A 23,923-nucleotide genomic window follows, 5' to 3' on the forward strand; every position below is an offset into this window, starting at 1 on the left:
CAAATCGGCTAAACTTCACAGTAAATAAGATAAGATAGTAAGATAAGATAATATAGTGTTTATTTGTCACATGCACAGTTATACACAGTACAATGCACAGTGAAATGTATTTTGTACCTGCAACCATATATACCCACACATATAAATAAGAAGAATAAAAATTAAAAAAAAGTAATTCACACTATACACTATACTCTATATACTATACACTATACACACTTTTTAAATTATAATATTTACATTGTGCAATAATGGTCCAGTTAGGGCTCAGAGTTGAGCAGACGGATGGCTTGTGGGCAAAAACTCTTCTTCAACCTTTCAGTCTTAGTCCTCAGGCAGCGGTAACGCCGGCCTGATGGGAGCAGGTTAGCATTAGGATTTCCTAGTAATTAATACCTGACAGTACATAGAAAATTGAATTAGTCAGAATTTTCCTTTAAATGTATTGCAGACTCCGCCCACACAGCCCGCCTCTGGCAGACGCCGGACTAGCGAACTAGCGAACCCGACTATTGGCCGGCGGACTGTGAGACACCCAGAGAGCCAGAGATCTCGGGAGTGTATGAAGCTGACTATCAAGTTCAGGCTCTCTTCGCCACGTAAAGTCAGTCCACGTTAGATCATGATGAGTACATCAGAGTCTTTGGATCGAATGGAACTGTGTGAAAGCCTCTTAACATGGGTAAGTAATCGAGTTATAGTTGTTTTTCCACTGACAGACGGTTCTTCGGCGCCGGCGACGCTAGCTAGGCTAATGGTAGCTCGATGAGCTAACGGGAGTAACGCTAGCTGTCTAGAGGAAAATGACTCGGCTCACAGTGGTTACGTATGCAGGCCAGCTGTTTAGCTGCTGATGTGTTGCTTGCTAGCCGCCAGTAGTCCACATACCATGGCGTAACTACTGATTTTTGATTTAAGCGCGGTTTAATCGGGCTTTATCTAACGTTATGTGAGCTTTCATATACCGAGCCCTAGCCAAAAGCAAATGCTGTGCCAAGAGGATCAAACCGCAGAGACACTGGCCTTGTTATGATTTAACGCTACTTTTTTTTTTAATGGGACGAGGAGAAATGCTCGGTGTCTGCTTTGGGGTTAAATTCCCGTCATTGTTCTCCAGTGTAGCATATCATTATGTTCGGTTTTCTTCCTCATTCCTTCTGATTAACATGTTAATGCCAAGTAACTTCTGGCGCTTGGATTTTAACAGACATTACATTACTGCTCAGAGCCTGAAAACGATTAAAGCTACCGAAAGCAAAAGGCGTCGGGATGTAAAGTCACGTGCTGCCGATTGGTATATGTTTACATTGTTGAAATAGGGTCTCCCAACTCTGGGTGTCTAAAATGGGACAATATTCTGTACTTGGACAGCTGCAATATCCTAATATATCGTGGTATAACTATTACTGATTTGATACCATACCAACAGTAGATCAATCCACTGATTAGTTTTCACATATAACATCAATCAATCAATTTCCCCTGTGTGAATCTGACAGGTAGACCTTTGTTGTAGTTGTAATGGATCTGGTAAACATTCCTCACATACCTCACATGCCTGTCAACTGTGAGGTTACATCACTGAGTGTGAGTGATCAGGACTAAAACAAGACAAGTGTTGCTGGTTTACATAAGTAAAGAAGTAAGATCAAGCGCAGTTGATTTTAATGGATGGCTCTTTGAAGAAAATTTGCAAGTACTATTTAATGACATTGTAAATACTGGAAATTTGTTTTTTTTTTTCAAATACTTTCTACCTTGCCAGCTCCCTAATTCAAAGTCTGTGCTTTGTCCAATTGTGCCTACTTGAGAGCAACACAGGCAATTGTCCTGTGAATTCACAGTGAGCCAGTCAGCATCATGTATCCTGACTGCTGAATGGTGTACCTTACAAGCGCCCCTGGCTAAACCAAGTGGAGTATTTCCAGTAGTGAGAACACATCTGATTATCTCCCTCTGTGTGTTACATGTGAGAAAGGGTAACTTTGATCAGTGTCCGGACTGCTAATGAAATAGTATTCAGTATATAGTGGCATTGCCAAGAGAAAAATAATGTAAGACACTCACTCATACTTTACATATAAAGATGTAGGATTGCACATGATTGAAACATGTGCAACATGTGTTTTTGTATTTAAACTGCTTACCTCAGACAATATATGTTACTGTTACTGTATGAAATTACTGGAGCTTTGCATGCCTGCCACTGTTACACTATTCATCTCATTAGGCCATATACGTTAATGTATATTTAAGTATCTGTGAAGGTAATGATTGAGAGCAGTGATTCCCAAAGTGGGAAGTTGTTGCAGGTGGGCCGTGAGACACTATTTACAATAAATAAATAAAAAGCTTTTAATTTCAATTTTGTATTTAAGTTTGAATGTGTTAAATGTTTACATAAAAATAATTAAATAATGAATCAAATTAGCCCTCAGGAAAGTTGTAAAAAATAAAGAGAAGACTACTATGAAATAAAGTGAACGCTGTTAAATAGGAAACAACCTCAACAAGCAGTTTAGTGGGTGATCAAAGTTAATCTGTGAAAATGCAAAGAAGGAAATAGATAGTCTGGCATGTTTATTGGCGTTGTGATTTAAGGTTCAGTGGGTTGCAGATTTTAGATTTGGGCACCAGCATTTTCAGGTTAATCTAAAGGTACGTTAAATATCCTCGTAATACATGATCACATTCATTCTACTTTTGTTTAGTCAAGTTCTGTGTTCTCCACAGCTGAGTATCTCCTTTCCCAGCTGTGTCTGCAGACTTGTAGGTGTGGATTTTGATCTCAGTCCACCATGTGTGTTTGAGCACTGTACCAGCCAGAGTTGACCCTTTGTACTACAGCTACACTTTTAACAATATGATTGCTTATTGTTTTCAGGTGACTAGCTGAGGATCCCCCCCCCCCCCCCCCCCCCCCCACAAAATGTCATGCATTTCAAAAGTACATATAAACCCAAGTTTATGTGTTGACGTGGCCTATGATAGTGATAGGGAATGACAGCAACTCAGCCATGAAGTGGGAGGCCATATAAAATGACAGAGCAGGCTCAGTGGATGCTGAATCACATAGTGTGCAGAGGTCACCGACTTTGTGCAGAGTCAATCGCTACAGATCTCCAAACTTTATGTGGCCTTCAGATTAGCCCAAGAACAGTGCATAGTGAGCTTCATGGAATGGATTTCCAGCTGCATCCAAGCCTTGCAGCACCAAGCGCAGTGCAAAGCATCGGATGCAGTTGTGTAAAGCACGCCACCACTGGACTCTAGAGCACTGGACACGTGCTCTCAAATCACGTTTCTCTATTTGGCAATTGGATTGACAAGTCTGGGTTTGGTGGTTGCCAGGAGAACGGCACTTGTGCCAAGTGTAAAGTTTGGTGGAGGGGGGATTATGGTGTGGGGTTGTTTTTCAGGAGTTGGGCTCTGCCCCTTAGTTCCAGTGAACTCTTGATGCTTCAGCTTACCAAGACATTTTGGACTGTTTCATGCTCCCAACTCTGTGGGAACAGTTTGGGGATGGCCCCTTCCTGTTCCAACATGACTGCGCACCAGTGCACAAAGAAAGGTCCATAAAGACATGGATGATCGAGTTTGGTGTGGAAGAACTTGACTGGCTTGCGCAGAGTTCTGACCTCAACCCCATAAAACACCTTTGGGATGAATTAGAGCAGAGAGTGTGAGCCAGAAGAATGGTCAAGAATTCCCATAAACACACTTGTAGACCTTGTGGAAAGCCTTCCCAGAAGAGTTGAAACTGTTATAGCTGCAAAAGGTAGGCCGACATATTAAACCCTATGGCCTATGGCTGAAGAATGGGATGTGACTCAAGTACATATTCGTGTGAAGACAGATGAGTGAATATTTTTGGCCATATAGTGTATCTCAAAAGCTCACATTACAATTGAAATCAATAAAGTGTGTACCGGTTCTTATTTTTTTACATTGGGGCTAACATTCCATTGACCTTTAGTTCAAGAGCACCAACACAGAGGTTTATCACTAAACATCTCTCTCTGAGATATGTTTGTCTTATGACAGTATTTACTAGAGCATGGTAAATTGTAATTGTACTTGTCCCTCAGTAACTACTCATTAATTTTAAATATACAAAATACTTAGCTGTTGATTTGTATGAAGTTAGAGACTACAAAGAGGATGGATATAAAAACAAATCATACTTCTGTATTCAACAGTATCATCCAGCCTTGATTGGGCTCTAGTAAAAGCACACTGGCTAGAAGCAGTAGGTTTGAGCGATGGCTGATTGACTTTTTTTGGCTGATGTAATTACTGTGTTAATTGTTTTTTGGTTTGTGCCTGATCAACATTCAGGACACCAGATGTGGCATAATTAACTAATCTATAAAGGCATGTATGTGAGGCTAATTGGATTGAAGTAATGCAAAGCTTCATTCAAGGATGACATGCTGGCACAATGTCCTACACTTACACATAAAGCAACCCACCTGCGCTGGTTAGCTTTGGCTTTACAATAGACATCACATGAGCGTACATTCCTTTTCCATGCTTTGTTATCTAGTGTTACTGTATGTATTGCACAGGTTTGGACAGCGTGATATGCAGCTAAACCTGTCAAGCTCAGTAATGAAAGCCATTATTGTTTAGAAAGAATAGTGTAGGATGTTTTTGAAGCTACAGCCTCACAAAAATGAAAGGGAGATTTTGTCAGTCAGCAACATAGAAAAGTAGCTGATTGACTGAAGCTGACTTGATCTAATATGTTAAATCATTAGTCAGCAAAAATAGGACTTTTTATATTTTCCAAACCTAGCACCAGGCACTAAGCACAATACATTTCAGAGGTGAATTAATTTCTTTTGCTCATCTTTCACAACATGTAGAAAGCTAAGGACCCGTCATACTGTCATGCTAGTGGTCAGTGCGTTTGTGCAGGGCTGGTTAATATTTTTTTTTCCTGCTATGCCTTTCCTGCAAAGGGAAATGATGTAGACCAAATGTTGATGTTGTGGAGTACCAAGTTCAGAACAATAGGGATGCATGCAGCAGTGTCTACCATAAGGTTTGTCTTGTCTCAGTTCCTCTTAACTCAGCGGCTGTTCAAAAGAAAATTGTTATGAGTTTTTGTGCTGTGTTTTTAATACTATTTGAAAAGATAGCACATTTAAAACCTACAGTTTCATGATGTTTTAAGTGGCAAGTCTTGCCATTATTGTCTCACAGTTGCATCTAATACAGGAAGTCAGTAAGCAACCTTGTATATTGTACTCTAAAACTGGCAGAAGATTGTAACTGAGCTGTAGATTGAGTGAAAGCTGTGTGGGTAACTGAAGCAGGTGAAGCTTCTCCTCGTCTCTCCCTGGTAATTGGTGTTATGTAATCGTGGATATTGTTTAGGTTCTTTTTGTGTTGGCTCCTGGCCAGTGTCTGGCTTTTGCTTCTTGCTGCCAATACACCGAGAAGCTATTCTACTGGTGCTGTTTGACAAGTCACTTATTTTGAGAGCTGTGATGGATACAATCTTGCAACTAATTAGTCCCCTGAGGGCATTACAGCACAAAAAAAACCAAAACAAAAGACAAGAGAAAAACACTCAAAATTCACATCAAAGTAGTAATGTTACCTTTCATGTCCAGCCTAAGTACACCAGCAGTTTAAAAGCTTTCCTTTTAGATGGTAGTTACTGCAATGTCATGCTGTCCTCATGTCACATGAACTGTGTCCTTCTAAAGTGTACAGTGTCAAGTGTCTTCTTGTTTACTGATCTTGCTCTTTCCTAATGATAATATACTGGTCTTAGTTGCTGTTTTGTGCCTTTATGAAATACTTCCCAAAGTCCCAGACTTAATTAGTTAACTTAAAACTTAAATAGACTCAAGTAAATAAACAGAATTAAAAATCTAATTAGTCTAGCACAATAAATTCACTTTTCATTTTTAGTCTTGTTTCAGTAAGATTATTTCATTTTAAAAGGAACCTTTGCTAAGACATGTATAGCTTATTATATTAACATTAACATCAACAATTTAAGTTGGGTTAAAAAAAATTATAGATCTTGTAGTTTTTATAAGGTTTAAAAATTTTGTTGCGTTCATAGGCGGCAGTTGTTTTGTTTTTTTTTATGTTGCAAAGCTCTCTGGGTAGTGATATCAAACACTTGTAAAAGTCTTTGTTCCCATCTCTGGACTTTACAGTGAGATAAACATGTATTCTGTTCAGCCTTTTCAATCTAATCACCAGCATAATGTAGAGAGGGAAGCACACTAGACGTGGCTTAAAATGTGACACAAGTTTGCAAATAGAAGTCACAGAGGTGAGGAGGTAGGAACAGGGCAAAATTGTTGGTGTCTTTGCAGTAACTCTATGCCAGTCAAGAAGGTTTGATTCGTATGTCAATCAGGGAAAACCAGATTGATATAAGAAACTAACCTAACTAACCTGTTGATATGCAGGTTTTCAGAATTGCATTATGTATTTGAATCATGCAATAGAAAGTGAGGGAGACAGAATGATGTGCAGGTGGACTTTTAACTGTTTTTCTTCCTGTTTGATTTTCCAAACATTCCTTTTCTTAGCTTCTCTTCCTCCTTTGGCACTTGGACTGCTGGCATGCACACTGAAGAATATCACTTGTTTCTGGGCTGCAGACTTTCTGCCTGAAGAATATGTTACAGAAAAAGAGAAAGGGGTAGGAAGAGAAGAAATGTCTCGTGAGGAAGGGCGTAAAGACAGAATAATTAGAGGTGACATAAGAGAAACTGAGCAGAAATGACAGGCAAAGTCTGACTGAGAGTTATTAAAAGATATCATCAAAATACTGTTTTACAGAGACGTTTGTAAAAGCACAGGCAAAGCAAAATTCTGAGTCTTTTCCAGTTACTGTCTTCTTATTTAATCATTCACCGTGACACTGACTAAACTATTTTATCTTCACTTTCAGATCACTAACCATCATGTAAAAGTAGTTTCATTTAAAAACGGGCATTGGTTCATTTTCACTTTTAACTGCATTTTCAAGCGAAGCTCGAACTGTAATCTGATATTTGGGTTGAGAAAGTGAAAGAGTAACGCTGCTACATTGTTACCATCACTAGAGTCTTCTTGATAACAGCGTTTATCCCCTAATGCTTACAGTGGATGTGCTCTGTGGACAGCAGATTGTGCTGGCCAGTATACAGCTATGACAGTATGATTTTGAACAAGGCATTCCCTAAAAGAGGCTGTTGTAATCTTGTAAAATGTTTATTAAGTGTTTCAAAATGTTACACTGTCTTTAATAAACTGGTTTCTATTTGTTTGTTTGTCAGATCCAGACATTTGGAGTAGAGGCTCCATGCAAGACTGTAGAAGACTTGACAAGTGGCGTCGTCATGGCCCAAGTTCTGCAGAAAATGTAAGTGTTTTTTATCAGTTGCTTTTAAAAAATTATTTTCTTTACATTATTGCAAAGTTTAGATGAATATCATTTAATCTATATAAAATGATATTAAATCCTCATTAAAGATGAGACAATGAACAAAAATGAATTTCTCCTTCACCTCCCTGTGCAAAAATTGTTATTTTGTCTGATATGCCTATTTACCAGAACATACTTTGCATAGTTTAAAATTTGTTTGTTTGCTTTTTTGTCTGAAATTTCTAGAGATGTCGTGTATTTCAGCGATGCTTGGATTAGTAGAATCAAGCCAGAAGTTGGAGACAACTGGAGGTTAAAGGTAAATATCGCTTACACTTGGTTTCCATAGTAGCAAAGCGTGCACAACACGAGCTGCATGAAATAGCAGATCTACCCAAATGTAAGTTTGTTCTGAAATAATTGTATGTGAGAACTGTACAATTCTGATTCTGATTACACCACTATTTTGTCAGATTGGTCTATTTTTAGTTAGTTTGGCATTTATTAGTATTTGCTGTCTAAACCTGTATGTTACTAATATACTAGATAAATATCTGGCTCTCTTTTACAGATCAGCAATCTAAAGAAAATCCTAAAAGGCATCCTAGATTATAACCAGGAGGTAAGAATAATTATAATTATTATAACAATTTTAAAATTAACTGTCAGTAATCGAAACCTCAGTCAGTTTAACTCAACACAAGTCATGCTATATATGATATATACATGTTCTTATACATTTAAAATTAAATATACAATGTAATTTTTAAAAAAATTTTTATTTTATCCCTGTCTAGGTCTTAGGCCAGCATATTAATGATTTCACACTACCTGATGTTAATCTTATTGGAGAACACTCTGATGCAGCAGAACTTGGGAGGATGTTACAGCTTATATTGGGCTGTGCTGTCAACTGTGAACAGAAACAAGGTGAATCTTGCATAATCTTGCATCTATTTAAGAAGGCACTGTTCTGTGTTATCTCCCTGCATTACTATTTTATATTTATTCATAATTCTGTGTCTCTGTGATCTTTAGAATACATCCAGACCATAATGATGATGGAGGAATCAGTGCAGCATGTGGTCATGACTGCCATCCAAGAGGTACGCTGTCATCTTTTTTAGGCCTGGATAAAGCAGTAGATTCAGAAAATAACTGATAAATGAAAATAAGGTGGGACTGGTTGGGACAGTTTTTATTTTTTAATAGAAAACAGGGTTGTGGGTCAGTTCAGCGTGGTACATCTGTGCAGTCAGCTGTTAAAGGTTAGAAAAGGGTGAGACTGACATACCAGTCCTGCTTATTGATTCTTGTCATTACTAGAAAAAGGTTTGTCAGTTGTTATTATTGTGTACTAATGGATACACAGGGCTGTTCTTGAATTATAACTGCAGTTGGCATTTCAGAAAAGCACTTTTGTTTGCAGACTGTTAAATTACAGTTTCCCTGTGTATAGAAAACCACTGTCATTATCACTTTGGGAACACATACTCGCCAGACATACGTCAATCTGTAATTCTTCCTTTCTAATGATCAAAGTTTACTGATCACATTTTTAGGAATAAAGAGCACCCTGAGCACTGGTAGTGTTTAATAATAAATTTTAAACCTATTAGATTCAGGAATACCAATACTGATGAGCAATAGTGATATTGTTGGAACTTATCAATAAATCTTTAGTGGTACCCATCCCTTATGTTATTTGTGCTTCTAACCATTAACTATTTTTGTTTGTTTCTGTAGCTGATGAGTAAAGAGACTCCAGTCACAGGAGGAAATGACTCATATGTGGATCTGGACAGACAGGTATGTAGATTTTCAGTTTTCAGGAATTGTCTGCAGTCATGTGGAAAAACTGAGTACTCCCCATGATTCATGAGCTTTTAGAACCACCTTTAGCAGCAATAACTGGAAGTAATAATTATCTGTACGAGTATTATCACATCATTGTGAAGAAATTTTGGTCCACTCTTCTTTACAACTTTGCTTCAGTTTTGTTGAGGTTTGTGAGCCTTCGTTTATGCGCAGCTCTCTTAAGATCCCACTGCAGCATCTTTTGGTTTTGTTTGTCCAAAGGTCAGTGCTCCAAAAGTTCTTGTGGTTTGTTGAGATGCAACTTTGCAAACCTAAGCAGTGCTGCCATATTCTTTTTAGAGAGAAGAGGCTTTCTCCTGGCAGCTCTTTCAAGCTATCCATACTTGTTTTTCTGATTGGCATGTCCTGAACTTGAATATTTAATATGCTAACTGAGGCCCCGTAGAGTCTGAGATGTAGCCCTTGGGCGTTTTGCAATTTCTCTGATCATGGGGTAAATTTGCTGGGACATCCACTCACGTGATGTTAACACACACATGAATGCTGCAGACCTGCCAAACATCTGCTTTTACAGAGTTGGTCACACTTGCTCATGTTCAGTTAGTGCGTTAGATTAGCAGCATCTGGCTGGTACTTAATCTCTTAATTCCTATGAAGCAATAAGGATGTACTTAATTTTTCACAGAACTACATAGAATGATTTTTAATTAATTGTGCAACATAAAATATTTTTATGAGAAGCAATTCAGTGTTTCTAGTCTACTTTATGTATTATTGATTTGTGCTTTATTTGTTTTCAGCTGAAGAAGACAGTTGAGGAGTTGAATGATGCTTTGGCCACCAAGGAAGAGATCGCCCAGAGGTGTCGTGAGCTCGACATGCAGGTTAGTTTTCAGCATTGCTCTTCACAGCTGGCCTGCACACTATAGCACCATGTACATTTAAAGGGATTACCTCACACCTAAATGACCTAACACTCTTGTCAGTGCAAGACCCAATGCAAGCTTTTAAAATAAGTTTGTGTACACTACAACACTCGTTGTTCTTTGTGACAGATTTTTATAAGAGGACCATTTGGCTAAAACTAACATTTTGAGTTTCTTCATCCATATAATTCTTGTAATTTCAGTCACATGTGGAAATGGAACTGCTGAATATTACTAACTAACCGAAGAAAATGCAAAATGATAATCTTCATATAAAATTCAATTGGTAAAATATTTTCAGAAAAATGAGCCCTCGTGTCATGTGTTAGATTCACATAATAGTATAACAACCATTTCCCGACCTTGAATAAAAATGTTTGTTTTTATGTTTTCTGCTGTAACTCATTTACTGCATTAGTGATGTTGTAAGTTTACAAATATTTTTTGGTCACACTTTAAAAGCAGCTCCATTTTTGGGTGATATAATAAATAATTTGATGTCCTGTAGTTGCTTATTTAATGATTTCCTTACCAAATTGTTGATTTTATTTTTTTTCCTCTCAAAGCTTAAATGTAAAGCAAAGATGACATAATTACTTTGTTTACTTTATGTTAATTGCACTCATTGACAAAAAGCGGAGCTGTAATTTAAAGGGATACTTGCTCTCCACTTGTGTTGAATCAGTTTCCTCTTATCTTTCCTCCTTACTCTTTCAATACTGTTCGCCTTGCTTTAAAGGCTCTCCATGCCCAAGAGGAGCGTGATAGACTGAGGTTAGACATTAATGAGCTAGAAGAGAGGGTAAATCCAAATTTATTTTCCCTGTTTTTTTCTTTATGTTCATGGTGTGTGGTGTGTCAAATAGTCCAGGAGTTTGTTTTATTTATTTATTTTTTCAACCTGCTTGCATCAGGTTCCCCTTTTCCAAATTGTGTGTGCATGTATGTGTACACATTTGTGCACAATTGTTTGTGCACATGTGCACATCGTCCTGTTGGAACACACCAGGCACAACTGCAGTTTTGTCTGGCTGTGTCAGATGTGATCCCTTCACTAATAAACCTCTGCTTTGTTTTACCTTGGTGTCTTTCATGCTTTCCCCACAGCAACAGTAGAAAGCGAGGGAAAGAGGTCGGCATTTGAACCAAGGAATGAGTCCCTTCTTAGAAGAATTCTTAGATATCTGTTTAACACGCTCTAAATTAATCATATGATGCATTCGTCTTTTTGTTTTCCTGTTTTTTGGATAGAGAAATACATTTATGGTATCCTTTTCAAATGTTGCATAACTTGCATCAGCAAATAATCAGCAAAGTTGTTTAGTCTGTACCTTTAATAATTTTCTATATTTTGCAGAACATGTGTGCTGGTTTTGAAATTGGATGCAGCTGATTCCCGCCTTATTTCCTGCTTTTTGAACTGTCCTGTTCACATCTTTGATGTGATACAGACTTGTTGCCGTGAGAGAATTTTCACAATGCTGCAGGTTCCCCTGTTTCCCATAAGAGTCTTAATAGCAGTTTAGATATAGAAGTGTTGGAAACTTATTAGAAGAAAGAGAGAGTCACAGCACATCTCTCAGTCCATTTTTAAATCAACAAAATAAAAAAGGGAAAATAGAAAATAGATTCACTTGGTACATGCATAACATTCCTAAAATTTATATTTTCCAGTATTTTAAGGAATATTTACAGATTTGATCTAGGCAAATTCATAAAACTCCCTTGCCTTTTTTTTTTTTTTTTTTTTAAAGAATGTTTGTATTTTCTCTAACAAAATATATTATTATAAGGTTGGTTGTTTTATACTGTTTCACATTAAAAATGCAGCAGCACTCAGCTTTTGCTTTGCTTTGTGTGGAGTTTGATTCCTTGTCCATCACACTGAGAAAACATCAACCCTGTAGCCCTCTCTGCTTTGTTGGAGTTCATTGATTTGCCTTGTTAAGGTGTGTTTGGTGTGTGCTTGTAAAAAAAAATGGACTGAATGCTGTAAAGGAAACAAGCACATGAATTTAGTCACATTCTGAAAGTTGCAATTCCTTATTAACTTGTTTCTCTTCTGCTTCTTTTCTTCTTTAACATCCTTTCACTCTGTCCTTTTCCATACCTTTTGGTTCTCTTTAATCCTTCCTTTCTTCATGTTATCCCATTTTCCCACCTTTGATTATCCCATTCTTTGGCCTCTTCTTCAACACTTCCTTTTCTCCAGGTGGCAGCCCTGCAAGAGGAGAAGAGCAGTTTGCTAGCAGAAAACCAGGTTCTGATGGAGAGACTTAACCAGTCTGACTCCATAGAGGATATAAACAGCCCTGCTGGACGCAGACATCTTCAGCTGCAGACGCAACTGGAGCAGCTACAGGAAGAAACTTTCAGGTGTGGAGTTGCAACATGGAATGCAGCTTCAGCAAATTAGAGTTGAATCGACTAATGTCAAAAACCTGCAGTTTCAATCATACTTGTTGTTTCTAATTCACTCTAGGTTGGAGGCAGCAAAAGACGACTACCGGATCCGTTGTGAGGAGCTTGAAAAAGAACTTTTGGATGTAAAGTCCCAGAATGAAGAACTTACATCACTGGCTGATGAAGCCCAGTCTCTCAAGGATGAGATGGATGTCCTCAGGTATGGTGGGGGTGCAAAACTCAGCTTCTCAACATAGTAAGATTACCCAATTCAAGGAAACTAAAAACCTAACAAGATAAGAGAACTGTTGTTTGTAGTAATCCTAGTTACAGTAATCCCTCGCTACTTCGCGGTTCATTTTTCGCAGACTTGCTGTTTCACGGGTTTTCAATCAATATTAGTGTAAAATATTTATTGCGGTATTTTCGCTGTTTCGCGGGTTTTTGCGGTACTCGTTCTTCACATGCGTAGTACGTGTTGTGCAGTAATGTATATATTTGGTGTATAAAAGTGTGTGGGGAGGGTTTATAAAAACTTAAAATAGTGTATAACTACTAAAATAATGTATAAGTATTAAAATAAATATAGCGTTCCCTACTTCGCGGATTTTCACTTATCGCGGGTGGTCCTGGAACGTAACACCCGCGATAAGTGAGGGATTACTGTAATCTGCAAAGAAGCACAAATTTCAGTCTTTGCATTCATTCATTCATTCTTAGAAGTACAAGCCTAAAGAAGAAAAGGTAAAAAAAAAAAAGAGCCAAGAGGACGTTATGACTTAATACCCTTTAGCTCTTCAGCTTGACATCCATCCACAAATTATAATTAAACTAATGGAGTGTAGAAGTCAGCGGGTCAGTGGTCCAGTGGTGGAGTGGTTTGTGTGTGCTGTCAACTTCAGAAGGCAACATAAAGTGGCCTCTTATAAGTTGTGATATTGTTTCTATAGCCTAAAACGGATCAAATATTAAGTATATAGATGGCCCTTTCTAAAAGGTGCACGGGGAACTGTAGTTTAAGTTAAACACTAAAAAGTCTTTCACAAAAATCCCAATTAGTCAGAAAAATGGAGACGATCAGAGATGACACAGACATCCAGCATCCAGCTTTCCCCTTCCTTTCTTTCTAAATGTAATCCCACAAAATAAAACTGCCTGTTTTCCTCTCAGGCACTCCTCTGACAAGGTGTCAAAACTAGAGGGCACCGTGGAACACTACAAGAAGAAACTGGAGGACATGGGACTTCTCAGAAGACAAGTACAGTGACACACAGACACGGCAACTTCTAATATATCTTTTATTCTTATGAGTTCTACTTGATTTTTCATGCTTAAAAAAATGTAGATTGGTTTGTGAAAAGTTTACTTTCAATTTATTTTGAATCATTTATTTGAGCTACCACTCCCATTGTCATTCTGAACACGGGTATAAATCTTGTGTAAATATGTACATTCATGTATCATAAGACAAGTCAGACAGCACCAAGTTTACATTGCCATCCTTATTTTGTAGAACAAGCTTATGGAGGAGAAACATACAGCGTTAATGCAGACGAACGTCGGCTTAGAAGAAGAGCTACGAAAGGCGAATGCTGCCAAAGCTCAGTTGGAGACATACAAGAGACAGGTACCTGATCCAAAAAAAAAATGTCTAACATTTCCCCAGGCTGTGTAATGCAATCCAGTTCTCTTTAATAGATTTTTTCAGTTTTCATGCACCTGTATATAATTTTGTAGAGATAATGCACTGAACTGTCTCTTTTCGCAGGTTGTTGAACTTCAGAACAGACTGTCAGAAGAGTCTAAAAAGGCGGACAAGATGGAGTTTGAGTATAAACGCCTCAAAGAAAAAGTCGATTCTTTACAAAAAGAAAAAGACGTACGTATGTTTGATGTGACTAAAATTATGACTAACGACGTTAAATTTTAAATATCCCACCATACTCTGTTGTCAGTCCTATTTTTCTTTTTAGAAATTTAGACCAAAGGCTCTGGATAACTGAAACCTGTGCCTACCTATCTGTAAAAATTCTTATACTACTTGGCACAATGAAGATTCTGTATCCTGCACCGTCTGTTTGACTTTCTGTGTAACTCATTCACACATTTGACCCTCTGTCTCTTTACAGCGTATGCGAAGTGAGAGAGACTCATTGAAGGAAACTATAGAGGAACTACACTGTGTTCAAGCTCAGGAGGGACAGCTTACATCAGGTGATGTATCTGATATCTTTATTAAATATAATAAGTGGAGCTTTGCCTCTTTTAAGATTAGTGGATTCCAGTCGGTGAATCCTAGTTTATCTTACTAACGGCTACTATTTGTTTGTCCAGGTTTATTCCCACTGGGTAGCAATGATGGTTCTGATTCACTGGCTGCTGAGATCACCACCCCAGAGATACGGTATATGAATATATCATTTTAAACCCAAATGTTTTTGTTTCACTTTGTTGCTTTAAATAAAAAAGAAGGATGTGACAGAATGCTGATATTCGATTGTCCTATAAGTTGATTGGTAAAAATCAAACAAACAAGCAAACAAAAAAAAAAAATACTCTCAAAAATTATATAACTATAATGCTTTACTGAGTAACAAATACCACAGCAAAGTATGCAAAAAGAATAAAAATAAAGATTGGATATTGCCATACAAAAGAAAAGAAAAGAAACTTGATTCCTAAATTTTGGATAGTGCAGTATGTCTGTGGTGCTGTTATTCATTTTAATAGCCAGATCATTTAAAACCCTTCCAAGATTTTCTTTGCTGTTTTCATGTAGATTAGTTTAGCCTAAAAACCCTTTAGAGCATTACGTAATAATTGTGCGTGAGTTACATCAGACAGGCAGCAGCTTTCCAGGACAGCTGGGTTTTCTGTTGGCTGCATATAATAATATGCTTAGTTTTTCTTTTTTTTTTTTTCATTATTTGTAAACCCAGGAAAAATGTGGATTTGTGTACAAATCTTCTAAAAGCTACTTTTGAGTGTTAAAAAAAAAGGCTCAAGTTAACCCCATCCAGCCAGTTCATTTACCTCTAAAGGTAGGCAAATGAAAGCAAGTGAAGCTTTTCAAGATGTTGCCTGTGACTTTTCATGCCACTTTGTCTATTGGTTGACTTGTCAGTGTCAGCATGTTGCTTTTATAAACGGCATCTGTTGCTTGTTAATAAATCAGCTGTAAAACAGCATGAAGCTGAAAATTAAGTCCCTTAGCCAACCGCACCACATCTGAAGTCTTTGCCTTCCCTTTGGCCTTTAGACAATATTAAGTTTGTTTGGAAACAGCCAGTTCTTCATTTGGAAATGAGTCACGTGCCATGCCCTAAAAAAAAAAAAAAGACACGACTTGAGATGAATAACAAAGCTTCCTGCCTATTTTTCTACCTGCCATTTTAGTGATTACCTGAATGTGCGGCCCTCAGATACTTTCTGTTTATTTGGCTATCCATCAGACTCCAAACCAAGACAAGGTTGTCTTCCTGATTTACCTCCCACTGTACTAAATACAGGGTGGCTCCAATCAATTGTGCGTGGATAACATTTTTTCAAGTGTGAGAATTGTCAGATTTAACCTACTACTGTACCACTCTTGACTGCTTTTTTTTTTTTTTTTTTTAAAGGCAGCATTATTGACACGTTCTCTGAAACAAATGAACTGAAAAGTGCGACCCTTTTTTCTTTGTCAGGAAGCACTCAGACAAACGGCACAAGCCACAGCTTTGCAACACCAGTGGCCACTCAGTGTTGCTTATTTTCAGTTCTCAATATGGCATTGTTGGTCACTGGTGTATCTAAGTATGTGTATCCTAAAATACTTCATTTTTTTTTTTATGTAGATGGTTTTGTTATAAACTAGCCTGAGCCAAGAGGTTGATACATGTTTGCATCTTATATAGATAGAATTTATTAGGCGGACAGTGTTATAATGAGGTGATTCAATACAGTGATCAGTTAACCTTCAGGTCTTCCTGGGTCTAGTATGCAAGTTGAAGTGAAAGACTCACTCACACTGACTTCTTGACCTGGGGTTGCTTGAGTATATGTTTCCGTGCAAATGAGTACACCAATTAAAAGTACGTCCTCATCCTATTGTGACTGAGTGGTGTCAGTCAATTTATGTCCAGTACTAACATGAGAGGAACAGAATAAATTACAGATAAAATACTCTATAATTTAAAGTATATATGTGTTTTTGAGTTTAACACTGTTAATGCTTCTGTGTTTCTAGAGAACATTTGATTCGCCTTCAGCACGAAAACAAGATGCTGAAACTGGCTCAGGAGGGATCAGATAATGAGAAGATCTCACTGTTGCAGAGTCTACTAGAAGACGCCAACAGAAGAAAAAGTGAACTGGAGACAGAGAACAGGTTGGCAACGAGCACACAAACATGCCGCTTATTTGGCATTAGCAGGAAATCACCTAGTATTGCACCCAGCATCTCATTGTAATGGAATCTAAAAAGAGCAAATATAATTTTTCTGCCTAGAATGTTTTGGTCTGCTCATATTGATTTCAGAGCCACACTTTAACTCCTGTGCTGGAATGTGGGTCACGCTCCCCTTTACTTCTCCACACAGATGTTCTTGTCTACACTCGTAATTCAGTGAATGACCTTTCAGCCAAAAGTCTGCCTCTGGTGTTGGATCTGTTTAGCTTGCCGTTTGCCCGCTGCTTTGTTTAAAAAATGTGTTGTGAAACTGGACCTCTTGTACTTTTTATTTAGGTTGATAAATCAGCGCCTGATGGAGGAGCAGAGTCAGGTAGAAGAGCTACAAAAGACTCTTCAAGAACAGGGTTCTAAAGCAGACGATGTAAGTGAATGTTTGATCTGTACTGTATGTGTAACTCTCACATCAGTCGAAATGGTAGCAGTAAACAGAGAGAGCCGTCACACCACACTTTAGAGAGTGCAGTGCTCTGTTTCTGCTGAAGGCTCAGTGTTTTTAAAGTAATGTCCAAATGTGAAAAGGCAACATAGAAACAGGTTTTCACACCATCGCTCCTTTTTAACTTTATCCTTAATGCTCTTTAAACATTAACAATTTCTAACACCTGTTGTATTCCCTTTTCTGTGCATACATGTCATTTTTAATTTGATTTAACTTTACTTTTGCTTTTATTTGTTTTATGTAATTGTTTCTGTGTTGCAGACACACTAGCTTTCTTGGGATGACATAGAGCCATGTGTGTTTAACACACTTATTTGGTGATGCTTGATTACAACAGTAAATGAAATTAATATGAGCTACTCAGCAATTGAGCAAATTAAATTTTCCTGGATCGTTTTAACATATTTACCTCCTTCCTCGTCGCTGATGCTGAATGTTTTCATGGCCATGCTCTCTTTTCCTTGTCTCTTCCAAACTAGTTCCTAATATGGGACAACAGATTTTTAAGAAAATGGGATTTGGAGCATCTCCCAAGAAGGTTGATGTGAGGAAGAGAGTTTACATGCATGTTTAACTTTATTTATCTTTACTGTGTAATTTTGGGGGTTTCTGGTTGAATTCTTGGCAGTCTCTGCAGATCTTAGATCCCGTTATCAGCCTCATCTTTCCTTTTAATCAACATCACAAGCGCGGTTAGGCGTCAGTTTTCCACCTCTGCTACACTGCATAAAAGCAAGCAGACAAAAAGGAGAGGATAGAAAAACTGGTTTTCTGCTCAAATATTTTACTAAAATAAAACGATGATGCAAACATTTAGGTAAGGAGCAAAGATGTGAAAGAACACAGATTATTATATGCCACATTTGGCACCTCCTTTTAATTTGTACTATTTTAAAGAAATGTCCATTTTCTTTGCAAACAATTTTCTGCCGTCAGACTATAGTAAGTATATCTATGTGATTTCAGCAAGTTCCAGCTTTTTAGATGTTTGCATAGTCTTTGTGTTGACAAAAATATGTAACTGAATGCAGTGTTTACATGTTAGAAAAGCAACATAGTAGCAAGTAGCATATATCCTCTATTTTTGTGAGCAGTTTAAAATCCCCACCCCTGTTAGAAACCCTAGGTCCTTGTCTTCTCTCCTACTTTCACTGTAGGAATCAGAGCATGCAATCTTTCAGTACTCTGAAAATGACTTTTACCTATACTGACTGCATGTCACCTTGCTAGATAGAAAATTGGGGACTGGTGCTGATTCAAAAGACACAATCAGAAATGTAAACAAACTAGATTCCTGCTTTAATTATATGTTTTCAGGACCATCGACACTTTGACTATACTGACAGCCTCTTTCACCATCTTTCCACATTTTGGATCATGATCTTTTCCCAAAACAGTTCAGTGCTGTGCAGTTCAATGTACAGGACTGATTAATTTGTGGAATATGCTATTATTATTTCTAACTCATTTTTATTTATCTTTTTTCAGTCTTCTATTTTGAAGAAGAAATATGAGGAGCACATGTAAGTGGTCTTCTGAGCTGTGTTTTACTATGTATAACTTAATTTGCCCATGGCGTTTGATTCTGCATTTCATATTGTGAGATATCAGATATAAGGTGTTGTATTCTTTCTCTTAGGGAGAAACTACGAGATTTGAATAATGAGCTGTTGAAGAAAAATGCCCTCATCGATGAAATGGAGCCGAAATACAACACCAGCAGTGAGTTTACAGTGAAATCTGAATATGTGAAGCCTGCTGATATCGCACTGAACGATTCAGTATAAGGGAAAGCTAAACTGTGGTTCCTCTCTCAGCCCAACGAGTGGAGGAGCTGGAAGAGGCCTTGAAGAAAAAAGATGAAGACATGAAACAGATGGAGGAGAGATATAAGAAATACCTCGAAAAGGCCAAGAGTGTGAGTGCATTTTTTATTAATAAAGGATTGAAAGATGAATTGTCTTCTGTGGGGCAGACTGTGTGTCCAAAAAACCCCCCCACATAACATGACTCTGTACTTCACAGGTGATCCGAACACTGGACCCCAAGCAGAACCAAGGTTCAGGTCCTGAGGTCCAAGCCCTGAAAAACCAGCTACAGGAGAAGGAGAGGATGTTGCATTCATTGGAGGTAATCTGTGTCCTAGTTATGAATTAGGGTACTAAAGAGTCTACCTTTTGGTTTAGGAACTTCTTGCATTCTTTAAGTTTTTTTGTTTGTTTGTTTTTGTTTTTTTTGCCTTTGTTTCCCCTAAATAGAAAGAAATGGATAAGACAAAGAGCCAGAGAGATCACGAGGAGAAACTGATTGTGTCTGCCTGGTACAATATGGTAAGGAGGACCAATGTGACACAAATCCTGATGCTACTGGCAACTGGTCTCCTTTATTAAATACGTTGTGGCACAGACAGCTGAGATTTTGTGGCCGAGGAAAGCAATAAAACACCAGTCATAATAGACAGAATGGTTACTGTCAAAGTAATTTATAGCTGAACAACGCATTTATTAAAACATTTTAACTTTAAGCATAAAAGAATAGACAGTGTTCTAATGAGGTTTTTAATGTTACACATGATTTTTTATTTTTATTTTTTGAGTTATAGATATAATACATTTCTCTAATATGCAGAGCAAATGCCACGTTTTGTGTCACCACTAGATGGCAGTGTAGACTATTCAAATAACCCCAACAGATGCCTTTTCCTCATAATATATTTGATCAATTGCTGGTATTATTGTTCATGAGCTGTTAAATCAGCACTAATGTTGAATTTCAGCTGATTCAATTTGCTATTCATCAAGATTACTGGAATAACTAGCAGATAATCTAGTGACTGTTTTACTATTTGTTTTAATAGCTTGTACTCCTCCAAGGAGCAAAGGCTGTCTTTGACTTACAGTATTGTTGACTTACAGTGACCTTCAAATGGGGTCATTAAGATTTCCTCCTCTGTATCTTTTACCAGGGTATGACTCTACAGAAGAAGGCCGCTGAAGATCGACTTGCCAACACTGGCTCCGGGCAGTCTTTCCTGGCCCGGCAGAGACAAGCCACCAGCACACGCCGCCAATACCCCGGCCACGCCCAGTCAGCTACCGCAAGGTAGATGGCAGTAGGGCACAAAATGCTGCAAACAGCTAGCTTACAAGTCCCCTGAACAATGTGCCCATTTTGAGGCATTATGTTTTCATTCATTTCTTATGGAAGTTCTTGTTTTCCTGCATTCTGCCTATTGATTTTCTTTTTTTCCCCTTCTCGATCAGATCCATGAGGTAGAGATGCCAAGAAAGGCTGCCCAAATCTTGCACCACTTTTTTTTTTTTTTTTTTAATTTTCCCTCCCCCTAAGCATATTTTACCTTGGCACCTATGATGCAAGACTTCTGCCTTTTATCAAACCTCAGCATACTTAATAGGTTCTGACCAATCACACCAAATGTCCTCTCTCCCTCCCTCTCTACCATTGACCTTCTTGAACCTGCACTATATGGTAAACCAGACCCCAAGGCTCAGAAGAATTGCATCTTCTTGACAAGTTACTGTCATTTTTGATAAGAGGAACCGCTCTACCTGTTCATGCAGTATTTATGCACATCTCTACCTGTAGTAACATTTGACGTTCAGCTTTTTCTTTTCTTTTTTTTCCAATGGACTTGCGTTATCTGTTGTAACTCTTTATAATGTAGCTTTAAGGAGGTAAAAGCAGCTTTTAGTTTAATGTGCCAGTGTTTCATTTCAGCTGACTGTAAAACAGTTGCAACTAACGTATACATTGAACTGCAGGAATATGTATTGTCTTATGTAAATGTTTGATTTGCTTGCTAAATGGGCTAACTAATTTAACTGATTGATTTCAAATAGGAATGCATGATATGCTGGTAATAGTGCAGGAATAATTGTGAATGGTAGCTTTTTTTTCCCCCTTAAGATAGAAAAAACTCTTTTGGGTTCTGAAGTTGTTCCCGTGGGTGCAATTCAAGGCTCGATAGATTTCAACAAATGTGCTAGTGTACATACTGGTGTAAATTAGTTTGTTAATTAAGAGGACAAAGAGCCACCAGCAGTTACAATGTTGTCAGACAACACCTTATGTGCCATAGTGTTTGATATAAATGTCTGTACCTCAGTAATCTGTCAGCTTTACCTGTCCCCTAATAAGACATGACAAAAAAAAATGTATTCACAGAACGTTCGGCAGGCAAGTTTCAGACCTGGGGTCTGTGGGTTGAAAGAGGTTTAGTTTCTGGATCACCAATAATGCCACAAAGTGGACAATAAGATCTATTCAGTGTCATACATCAAAGTGGACTTACTATCACTTTGTATGCTCAGTTGCTATCATAGTGAAAGCATTTTTTTTCGAGTTGTGTTAAAGGGTGTTAAAATGAGCATTACATACAGGTATACAAGTTTAAATGGGAGTCTTGAATTGGGTATGCTTTTCTCATGATGTGTTTAACCCATTATTTGATTCGTTGGCTTTACATTGTCCTGTTTTAACACATATCAGGAACGATCACTTACTAATCTTGAAATAATTTTGCTTGTTGCCTCTTTAGATCAGTTGCGTATTATTGATTTTAGGCTAACAAGCCCTGTCATCTGACCATTACTTCTTTTCTTTTTTTTCTCCTCCCTCAACAGCAATGTCCCTGCATGACTGGCACACCAATGACCTGCCCAAGCCTTGTGTAGCCTGGCCTGTCCTTTATGTGGCCTACACTGACCGCCCTGGCTGGGCTAGGCTGAGGCACGCAATGCATGAACTACCTGCCTGTTTGCATGACTTTGCATTGACTCAAGCCCGCGAATAACCAGCCCACTAGCAGCAGCACAAGCACTAACAACCCCTCTGCGGTGTCATGCATTCTAACCTCCAGACAAGCCCGGGAAGGAATGGGATTTAAAAAGAAAACCTTCACACTCCTTTCCCCAGTAAATTTTTCCACCGTTCCGACTCCTTTCTTCACATTTTGATGCTCCTTGTCTTCATCTCCTGCCCTCCATCTCTCGTCTCCTCCCCTCTCCGTCTTCATAAACATGCTTGCTTGTGCTTCCACTCTGCATCAAGTCTGTTACAATTCCACCTATGTTACAAACAAACAGGAAAGTGGACAGATTAACTCAGCATCATCTGTCAATTAACTTTTGGATTTAATAGACCTATTCTCCAGTATTTGTGTCTGAGCTGAAGTCAGCTGGCTGCTTAGGGATACCTCAATGACATATTCCCACATATCTGTTTCTGTTTGTATGGCTCGAGGATTGAGGTAATATTTGAGAGGTATAACCTGCAAATCAGTCTGCATAACAAAAAAGGACTCCATTCTCTTTTTAACTTCTACAGTAAGGGTTTCATATGAAAGCCCTGAACATGTTGCTACATTGCATCTTAAAAGTGCTTTTACCTCAAGTATTGAATACAACCAGTTTTGGACTAAAGATGCTTTGTGGCTTTTGTTACCCGGCAAGTGTTTGGATATAAATAAGTGTTTAAATGAAAGTCATTGTTACAGATGTGTTTTTATAACTAGTAAAAGCCCCCATTAAGCCTCCTTGGATTTTTTTCTTATCATATGGCTTTCTTTTCTTTTTTTTCCTCTCAAATGCGATACACAGTGTTTCTGGTATTGGACAAAGTGCAGTTGGTTACTGCTTTGTCCATTATTTTTCTTGGGAGCAAATAACCTGTGGCTTAGGCAAGAAGCTTACCTCTGTGTAGTGTGTCTTGCATTTGATCTACCTTTTGAAATTATTGGTAGAAAGGAAATGAAACTCTACATTAGCTCATGCAGGCTAATGTACTGTTAACTTAAAATTGGTTCTTATATGCAAAAAGGGGAAAAGGTCTGAAATGGTCTTGTTGATCACAGATTCTCCTTCAGTATTTAAAAAAAAAAAAAAAACTTCACATCAGGCAGGTGAGAGGTGTCCTACATTTGTGTAACAGTGTTTCATTTCTTTGTTAGTGCTGCTTAACAGGGTTGGGAATAATACATCTTGCCAATAATGGTCAGTTGAGGAAGCTTACTATTTAAACATGCAGTGTCACACAAGACACATGTAATGTATTAGTTAACATTGATGTTACTGTAAGTAATATTATAGCCTTTTTAAATGTGTTTCCCCCCCCCCCCCCCCCCCCCCCCCCCTAAAGCTTATTAAAGTGTTTAAAAGGTTGGGGACAAGACTGAAGACTGCTCCTGGATCTGAAACCTTATATGCATGTAAATGGCATGAATGCACACTTTAATTTAAATGAGAGGGGTGGTTACATCATCCAATTTAGTGCCTTTTTTTAATTTGTCATATAAAAACATGCATTTGAATTTTTTTTTCTTTGTGTTATTTGGGGAAGAAAATGTCAAAGATGAACTTAACCTTCAAAATAATTTGTGTTGGGCTTAATGTGGGCTTTTCTTCTCAGTTTTTAATCTAATTTACTTCTATTTGTTATATTATGTAAGTTTAGATGGTTCACGCCATGCATTTTTATCTGAACAG

General features: G+C 37.9%; 1 protein-coding gene across 3 annotated transcripts; it reads left to right on the forward strand.

Moving 5' to 3' along the window:
* The first annotated feature begins 472 nt into the window (after positions 1-472).
* hook3 (hook microtubule-tethering protein 3) lies at positions 473-23,543 on the forward strand. Of its 3 annotated transcripts, none has more exons than XM_030742381.1 (24): positions 473-682; positions 7,293-7,378; positions 7,628-7,700; positions 7,953-8,003; positions 8,179-8,311; positions 8,420-8,487; positions 9,128-9,190; positions 10,000-10,083; positions 12,338-12,501; positions 12,608-12,748; positions 13,699-13,786; positions 14,042-14,155; positions 14,297-14,407; positions 14,658-14,742; positions 14,863-14,932; positions 16,757-16,897; positions 17,255-17,342; positions 18,909-18,943; positions 19,060-19,142; positions 19,238-19,338; positions 19,446-19,550; positions 19,679-19,750; positions 20,386-20,522; positions 20,684-23,543. In XM_030742381.1, the coding sequence occupies exons 1-24, from the start codon at positions 623-625 to the stop codon at positions 20,694-20,696; spliced, it is 2,166 nt and encodes a 721-aa protein (XP_030598241.1). In that variant the 5' UTR covers positions 473-622; the 3' UTR covers positions 20,697-23,543. The 3 variants fall into 3 exon arrangements, with proteins under 3 accessions (XP_030598241.1, XP_030598240.1, XP_030598242.1); XM_030742380.1 differs by having other exon boundaries at positions 22,064-23,543; XM_030742382.1 differs by lacking the exon at positions 20,684-23,543 and having other exon boundaries at positions 20,386-20,673.
* The last annotated feature ends 380 nt before the right edge of the window (positions 23,544-23,923 follow it).

This window comes from Archocentrus centrarchus, chromosome 12 (genome assembly GCF_007364275.1).
Source record: "Archocentrus centrarchus isolate MPI-CPG fArcCen1 chromosome 12, fArcCen1, whole genome shotgun sequence".
NCBI classification, from domain to species: Eukaryota; Metazoa; Chordata; class Actinopteri; order Cichliformes; family Cichlidae; genus Archocentrus; species Archocentrus centrarchus.